Consider the following 9,346-nt stretch of genomic DNA (forward strand, 5'->3'; position numbering starts at 1 on the left):
TGAAAGTCCTTGAGCTAAGTTTTGTCTCTAAGGCAATAGTTGTAGAATATCTCATAAATGAAAATATAACGTGGTAGAGTCAACTCTTGTCCGTGGGGAGTAATTTGTTGTTTGAAAGTCCTTAAGCTAAGTCTTGTCTCTAAGGCAATAGTTGTAGAACATCTCATAAATGAAAACATAACGTGGTAGACTCAACTCTTGCCCGTGGTGTATAATTTGTAGTTTGAAAGTCCTTGAGCTAAGTCTTGCCTCTAAGGCAATAGTTGTACAATATCTCATAAATGAAAACATAACGTGGTAGAGTTAACTCTTGTCCGTGGGGCATAATTTGTTGTTTGAAAGTCCTTGAGCCAAGTCTTACCTCTAAGACAATAGTTGTAGAATATCTCATAAATGAAAACATAATGTTGTAGAGTCAACTCCCGTGGAGCTTAATTTGTAGTTTGAAAGTCCTTGAGCTAAGTCTTGCCTCTAAGGCAATAGTTGTAGAAATCTCATAAATGAAAACATAACGTGGTAGAGTCAACTCTTGCCCGTGGGACATAATTTGTTGCTTGAAAGTCTTTAAGCTAAGTCTTGCCTCCAAGGCAATAATTGTAGAACATCTCATAAACCAAAATACAATGTGGTAGTGTCAACTCTTTCCCATGAAACATAACTTATTATTTGAAAGTCATAAGTCTTGCCTCTACATTGTAGTAGTGTCAACTCTTACCCATGAAACGTAACTTATTGTTCAAAAGTCATAAATCTTACCTTTATAATGTGATAGTGTCAACTCTTACTCAGGAGATGTAACTTGAATGGAAGAAATTGAAGAAAAGAACAAAAATAATAAAATTACGATAAAAGAAGAAAATAAAAAAAAATATTTAAAAAATAAAAATCAAAGAAAATGTAGAAGTTGAGAGAGGATCGAAAAAAAAAGATTGATTAAAAAAATAAAGATTAAATAAAAATAAAGGTCGAGAAAAATTTAAAAAGAAAAAAAAATCAAAGAAAAATAATTTTTTTTTTTTTTTTATAAAAGTAGACGTGGAAAGATGTAAAGAAAAAAGTAATGATTGAGAAAACCTAAAAAGAATAAAAATAAGGAAAGAAAAAATAAAAAATAAAAATAATATAAAAGAAAAAAAAAAGTTGAGAGGAAAAAAGTAAGGGTTGAGAAAATAAAAATAAAAATAAAAAATAAAAATCACAATAAAACTAAAAAGAGAAAAAACTAAAAGTTGAAAGATATAAATAAGGAGTTGTTATCCATTATGAGGATTATTTATCTAATTTACTCCATTGATTAGGGTCAATTTTGTCCAAAACAATATTAATTAATAGATAAAGACTATTTTAAAGAAATTTTTTTATTTGAATCTAAAATTTAAAAGTCACCCTAATTTGGGTTTATTTTTGAGATTCACCCAAAATATCCTTCCTTGACCCTACCTCAACTATGGTCACTTTAACTGAATTAACATCAATGCTGCCCTACGTACCAAAGGCCCGCTATATAAATGCCAACAACTTGCTTACATTCATCATTCCGACAAATCACTTCATACACTTCTCTCTAATATAATCTCTCTCTTCTTCCAAACACCAAATCTATTACAGAATTTAGGCTTATATCCAGAAACTAAAAAAAAAAAATTACACAGTATATTCTATATATATAAAGAAAGAGATGGCTGAACAAAATTTGCCACTAATAGCAAAGAAATTCTGGAATATTGTACGAGTAGCCTTTTTCATGTTGAGGAAAAGCATATCAAAGGGGAAACTAATGCTAGATTTCAACTTAATTATGAAGCGCGGCAAAATCGCTAGCAAAACCGCCATACAAAATCTCATGTTCCACCACATGACCCACCAATGGTTATTCGCCAAGACTCATCGTGGTCGTGATAAAAATTTACCTTTCTCTCCTCCGCACAACGAGTACGAATTCAGCTGCAGTAACAGCCCGAATTTCCACCTCCCTTTCAACATCAACAAGAAAAACAAAAATAACTATCTTTTCTGGCAGTCGCAGGCATATAATGTGCCTTCAACCGTGACTCATGAGGATGACGTGATAATGGTAAATGCGGCTGTGATGAAAGCGTTGGAGATGATTCATGAGAGTGAAACGGCGTCCCCCGCAACAAATTACTTGCCCGGGTTTGGTACAACGCCTATGGTGAGGCAACTTCGAGTCACTGACTCGCCGTTTCCGCTAAATGTGGAAGAAGATAGCCGTGTTGATGAGGCAGCTGAAGTATTTATTTCCAAGTTCTACAGAAATTTGAGGTGGCAAGCCTCGCCGTGTGCTTAATTTTTTTTTTTGAAAAAAGGGTCTGATGTACTAAGGTTTTCGCCATGTGCGTGGTCGGGGAAATAGTATATATATTTAAGGGTTTTGAAGTAATTTTGATGCATGGGAAAATATAGAAAGCTTAATAAGTACTATGTAAGTATGAAGATTGGGAGCTGTGAATAGTGTATGTGCAGCTTGTTTGCGTGTACATATATATGATTTCCGTTCTCTCTTCAAGACTTTGCTATTTTGTTTAATTTCTGGTATTTTGGAAATCTACATGCAAGAAAATAAAATGATTAGTATTTAAATTAAATGTAATCTTCTCCTCTCCTCGCTCTTTTTATTTTCTCCTGATGCTGTAATGTTTTCTAATTTAAGGTAACATAAGGGGTCGTTGGCTGGACGGGATAAGTTTATATGATTAAGCTTGCGAGCAGACTGATGGCAAAAATTTGTTTATACCAGTTAATCAAACGTTATATAAATTTATTTATATCATTTGTTCCCATCACTCGTAGAATTAAATAATTTTAAAATGCGATTCTAGAATAATTTAATCTGCGTATTCAATTAATCCAAAAATTTTGACGTAGTAAATTTCCTATTCATTCTTTTTTCTTGAGTACTACCTTCTTTATTTTTTCTTGGAAATAGCAGAAGAAGAGGGTTGTCAAAGACCATTCTTACTAATTACTCCCTTTGTACTTCATTTAGCTTTTACTTTTACTGGGAAATTAATTTATAAAATAATAATCAATATTAAATGTAAAATAAGGAGGAAAAATATATCTTTTCTTGATATATCAAAAATAACAAATAAAAATAAAAATTTAATTAAAAAATAAGTGTCAAATAATTTTGAATAGAGGGGTATCATTTTATGTAACCTTATTTGACTTGTTAAGAGGAAAACAAAAGATTTTGAAACTCATAATTTGCATGCTTATAATAATTATATGATTCTCCGTCAATCTTTACTTGTACATTATATTAAAAATAGTTTTCAATTTTTTTTGTTCAGTTTAAAAAATTAAGAGATAATTTATTATATTATGTATTTTATCCTTCTTCTTAGTTATAATCATTACCCAATGCATATTTCAAAATAATGGATTTGTTATATTCAAAAGGTAATACGTAAACTTATATATTTTTATTTATTGTTTTCAAAGTGGTATGATTTATGACAAGTCAAACATAAAAAGTAAAGATGAATGGAGATAGCAGCTATAAACGTTTTGAAATTTGTGCTCTCTAACATTCCACTTGACTATGTAAGGGATTAAGAGCAAAATGGGAAGACGGTATTTAAATTAATTTCAAATTTAGAAAGGGATTATTTTCCTTTGAGCAGACTGAAAAGGAAACACGAAAACTAGAATAGGAAGAGTGATAAAAGTTACTAGTAAGAAGAAACTTAAATTATCAAAGTTGAAATTAAGGTATAACTACGTACTCCCTTTGAATTCACCATGGTTAAATTTTTAAAAATTTAAATATAAAGATGTCTTACCTTCATTGGCCTAATATAAGATATGGTGGGAGTAAATTTTACTGTGCATCGCATTTGCTGCTAATAACACCTCGTAAACTCTTGATTTTTTTTTTCTTTAAAAAGTACTTATTTTTCACAATCACATGTCCATAGCCCATGTTTGTTCATGGTTATAAACCCCAGTTGTAACAAAGAAAAATGTAGTACTATTTTTTATTTGGAACTGTCTAAAATATAACGCACTAATGGAGCAAAATTGACCGATATGATTCCACTAATTTCAAAAGCAAAACAGTCTCCTCTTCGATTTTTATTTAATCGTTCTCTTCCTCTTTTTACCTTTTAATAAAGTTATTTATAGTGTTTCGTAAAGCAATTCCATTGCTTTTTTGGGTTGGTGGTCTACTTGGAAGCCTTCTTTAATAATTCGCGCACTCATACAAAATCATAACGATTTTAATAATTTTGAGAAAATTATTTGAGGTGCTAGTTGTTTCTAAGTGCGATAGAATTAGAAATGAAGAAATCGTGATAAGTGGAAGTAGTTTTTGAGTTGGACAAGCTAAGGGAATCAAGATTGAGAAAGTTTGGACACATGAAAAAGAGATGCAGACGCCTTAGTAAGGAGGTGCGAGGGTTGGATATTGTAGTTTCAAGGTACATGTTATGGTTTTGCCTTGGTTTCTTACTATATTTGAATTTTATTTTTTCTTAGAAGAAAATAAAAGTTATCATAATTACTTTTACTTTTCCTGAAAGAAAAAATATAATTCTTTTCCATATTTGGCTAACCTCTTTCTTGAAAGAAAGGTTTTGGACATCTATAAATAGAAGAAAATCTTTCAAAAATAGCCACATTTTGCTGAAAAACTCACCTTTCATAGCCATATTTTACATAATTATCATTTATAGCCGTTGTATTCAATTTACGCTCACTGTATTTGATTTTATCAATAGTATGTATTTATATAAAATAAAAATACAGTACTATTTAGTTGCTGTATTCGATTCACATTCGATGTATTCACTTTTACTCATTGGTCTGTATTCATAAAAACATAAATACACTACATATTTAGTCTTGCCAAAAACACTACCATTTTTTTTTCTTTTTTCTTTTTTTATATTTTTTCTTTTTCGTATTTTCCTTTTTTTTCCTTCTTCTTTTTTCTAATTTTTCCTATTTTATTTTTTGCATTTTTTCTCTCTTTTTTTTTTCTTTTTTTGTACTTACTTTCTTTATTATTTTTTATTCTATTTTATATTTTTTGTATTTTTAAAAAATATAACTACTCGAGCACAAGTCATTGATAATAATGTAAATACCATAATTGTTTATCTATTTATAGTCACGCCGTCATTTATATTTTTGTATTCATTGATACAACTGTATTTGTATTTTAAAGTTTGCGGTTGTATTTGTATTTTGTAGTTCGCGTTTATATTTGTATTTGTATTTGTATTTGTTAGTTCGCACCATCATTTATATTTTATATAATTCGCACTTGTATTTTAAAGAACTGTTTTGTATTTGTATTTTATAATTGACTGTATATTATATTGGATTATATTTGTATTATGATTTTATTGTGTTTGTATATTTAGTTTATATTTGTATTTGTATTCTATTTTCGTCAATGTCTTTTTATTTTTAAAGAATTATTTTATATTTGTATTTGTAAGTTGATTGCATATTGTATTTAGCCGTGATTATATACAATTTATCATTTGTATTTGTATACGAAAAAGTAAATGCATTAATTATATTTTCTTGATTCTAAAATATATAAATATGTAATGTATCATTTGATACAAATGTACTGGTTTGTATTTGTATGTCAAAATTATTATTCGTATTTGTTAATAAATAAATATCAGTTGATACAAATACAATTACAAACAAATCAAATCAATGATTTTAAAAATACAAATACATATTGTATTTATATATATATTGTATTTTTATAAAAAATTAAATTGTATTTATTTGTATCAATAAATACAATTCGTATAAATAAATACAAACAAGTACTCGTAAAAAGAAAATCAATCGTTCATTTTCAATAATTAAAAAATACAAATGATAGATCACACTTTTATAGCTCCCACTTGTATTTGTATGTTATAATTTGCCTTTGTATTTATATTTTATAGTTCACACTTATATTTGTATTTGTTAGTTCGCACAAATGAAAAGAAGAAGAAAAATAAAAAGAAAAAAAATAAAAAACGAAGAAAAATGTGGGAAAAATGAGAAAAAAATACAAAAAAGAAGGAGAGTAATAGAAAATAGATAAAAAAAAAATTAAAAAAAAGAAGGAAACAATAAAAAGGAAAAGAAGAAAAAGAAAAAAGAGACAAAATGAAAAAAAGACAACGAAAAAGAAAAAATTGAAAAAAGAAAGAAGAAAGAGAAAACAAAAAAGGAAAAGAAAAGATGAAGAAAAAAGAAAAAAAAAAGAGTAATAGAAAATAAACAAAAAAAGGAGAAAGAATTAAAATAAAAAGAAAAAAATACAAAAGATAAAAAAAGAAAATGAAAAAGAAAAAATTGAAACATTTTTCACACATGTATTTGTGTTTACTAGTTCGCACAAATGAAATGAAGGAGAAAAATAAAAAGGAAAAAAAGGAGAAAAAAAAAAAAAAAAAAAAAAGAAGAAGAAGAAGAGAGTAATAGAAAATAGAGAAAAAAATTAAAAAAAGGGAAAAAAAGTAAAAAGGAAAAGAAGAAAAGGAAAAAAAAGACAACAAAAAAGAAAAAATTGAAAAAAGAAAGAAGAAAGAGAAAAAAAAAGGTAAAGAAAAAATGAAGAAAAAAGAAAAAAGAAAAAAAAAGAGTAATAGAAAATAGACAAAAAAAATAGAGAAAAAATAAAAGAAAAAAATATAAAAGAAAAAAAATTTGAAATATAGTTTACACTTATATTTGTGGTCTCTAGTTCGCACAAATGAAAAGAAGGAGAAAAAAAATAAAAAGAAAAAAAGGAGAAAAAAATTGAAAAAAAGGAAAAAATATACAAAAAAGAAGGAGAGTAATAGAAAATAGAGAAAAAAACAAAAAAAGTAAAAAAATAAAAGGGAAAAGAAGAAAAAGAAAAAAAAAGACAAAATGAAAAAAAGACATGAAAAAGAAAAAATTGAAAAAAAAAAAAGAAGAAAGAGAAAACAAAAAAAGGAAAAGAAAAAAGGAAGAAAAAAAAGAGTAATAGAAAATAGACAAAAAAGGAGAAAAAATAAAAAGGAAAAAAAGAAAAAGAAAAAAATACAAAATGAAAAAAGAAATCGAAAAAGAAAAATTGAATCATAGTTACGAAAAAGAAAAGATTGAAAAACGAAAAGAAAGAGAAAACGAAAAAAAAAATGAAGGAAAAAAAAGGAAAGTAATAGAAAATACAGAAAAAAATACATGAGAGAGGCTATGAATTGTAATTATGAAAAATCAATAGACAAGGGGAGACTACAAGTAATTAATTGAAACTAGGCTAAAAAAGGTAATTAGAAGTCAATATTGGCTAAATTATGTAATTATCTCTAAATAGAAGACCTCCTTCTCATACCATAATACAATAACATCCACAATGTAGTCTTTAAAGAGTCTTTGTTTAGGGGGAGATTTCTCCCAATAAGTTTTAGGATTTTCAATTTTATTTTTAATATGTAGGACATTTGGCCAAACCATATCCAATAACATATTTTTAGTTTAATTTTTCATGTGTCGTCTGATTTATCGTCTTATGGTTTGCAAACTAAAAGCTTCTGCATAACGCCCTCTCGATTTCGAACCCAACAAGTGGTATCAGAGTCAATGATTCAAAGATTAGATGGTTCGATTGAGGATACTTTAAGATGAAAATTGCAACAAATTTGATGATAATGAAGATATATGTCCAAAAACTACATGTGGAGACGATTGTCAATCATATTTTCAACAATTCTGTTGTTACATATTTGAAAGTAAAGCTTACTTTTAACCCTACAAAGGGCACCAATATTTTTTACCTGAAAAGGGCTCATATATTTTTAACCCCAAAAACTCCATTTTTAAACATGCCAAGCAGCAATGATGAAGACTATATGAAGAACAAAGATCAAATATGTGAATAAGACGAATCAATTGAAGAAATCAAGCCAAAAAAGGGAGATTTGTTAGGGTTTTTGCCCTAATTTTTTACTATATTTAAGTTTTATTTTTTCTTAGAAGAAAAATAAAAGTTATCATAATTACTTTTACTTTTCTTGAAAGAAAAAATATCATTCTTTTCTATATTTGGCTAACCTCTTTCTTGGAGGAAAGGTTTTGGATATCTATAAATAGAAGACCCCCTTCTCATACCATAACACAATAGCATCCACAATGTAGTCTTTAAAGAGTCTTTGTTTAGGGGGAGATTTCTCCCAATAAGTTTTAGGATTTTCAATTTTATTTTTAATATATAGGCCGTTTGGCCAAACCATATCCAATAACATATTTTTAGTTTAATTTTTCATGTGTTGTCTGATTTATCGTCTTATGGTTTGCAAACTAAAAGCTTCCGCATGACGCCCTCTCGATTTCGAATCCAACAGTACAAAAGTAGTAAGAGGGGGGTGGGGGTGAATTACTCCTTTTTCGACAGACAATCGACTTCCTTCACCAAACAATCGACTATTAATTGTAGTAATAAGAATCTTCAGAAAGTAAAGTGTTGAAGGTAAATAAACCGAGATATTTTATACTGATTGGGACCTCTAATAAGTCTAACTCCAGTACCCTTAGGTTGCAAGAGATTCTACTAGTTCTTTGTGAATCAAATTAAAGTATAAGATTGAGTCAAGTTTTTTGGCTATGACTCACACTTTCATTCTTTCTTTCTCACTTTGATACAATGCCTCACCAACTATGTGTTTCTCTCCCCTCTTTTAAGTACACAGTAAACCTTAAGAGAATACAATGCTCGAATAAAGTAGAGTTAAAAACTAGAGAAGATTGAGACAAGTGCATATTTCTTCATTTGACTTTCAACTATAGTATTGCTTGGACTACTACTAGTCTTTGGAAGTTAGAATGCAACCCAAAAGACTTTTCTTCTTAGGAAAATGAAGTAAGGATATTCAATTTCTAACAATAAGTACAGATTAGAAAGAAAATCTATCTAACTAATTACAATCTATACATAGAAGAGAGACACAGGAATCCCATAATTTAAACGATCCATTTAATGCAGCAAATCTTCTTTCTTTCCTAAATTGCCACTTGATAATCAATCACAAAGTCTTCTAAAGTGTTTTTCTTCAATCCATTTAATGCAGCAAATTTTCCTCCTTTCGTGAAATACCTCTTGATAATTTGAAATATCTTTTTCATCCTTTTTGAGTGTTAATGATGATTTTTTCTGATTCACCACTTCCTAATTTTCTGCAAATCAGTCATAAAGTTATTTATCAAAACTTAACCTTACCGATCTCCCACTTTTTTATGGATGACAACAATTAAGTAAGCAGATAACTTCTCTGATAGACTCACCTTGAGTCGTTGTCATTTGATCCCCCTGAATGAGTGAATATATATGTTGTAT

General features: G+C 28.2%; 1 protein-coding gene across 1 annotated transcript; it reads left to right on the forward strand.

Moving 5' to 3' along the window:
- Nucleotides 1-1,640: 1,640 nt before the first annotated feature.
- On the forward strand, nucleotides 1,641-2,606 carry LOC107851622 (the record flags this gene model as incomplete). The annotated part of the gene is given in 1 exon segment (XM_016696707.2): nucleotides 1,641-2,606. A coding segment is annotated over 1 exon segment (630 nt). The 3' UTR covers nucleotides 2,309-2,606.
- Between the last annotated feature and the right edge of the window lie 6,740 nt (nucleotides 2,607-9,346).

The sequence above is a fragment of the Capsicum annuum genome, chromosome 12 (genome assembly GCF_002878395.1).
Source record: "Capsicum annuum cultivar UCD-10X-F1 chromosome 12, UCD10Xv1.1, whole genome shotgun sequence".
Taxonomy (NCBI): domain Eukaryota; kingdom Viridiplantae; phylum Streptophyta; class Magnoliopsida; order Solanales; family Solanaceae; genus Capsicum; species Capsicum annuum.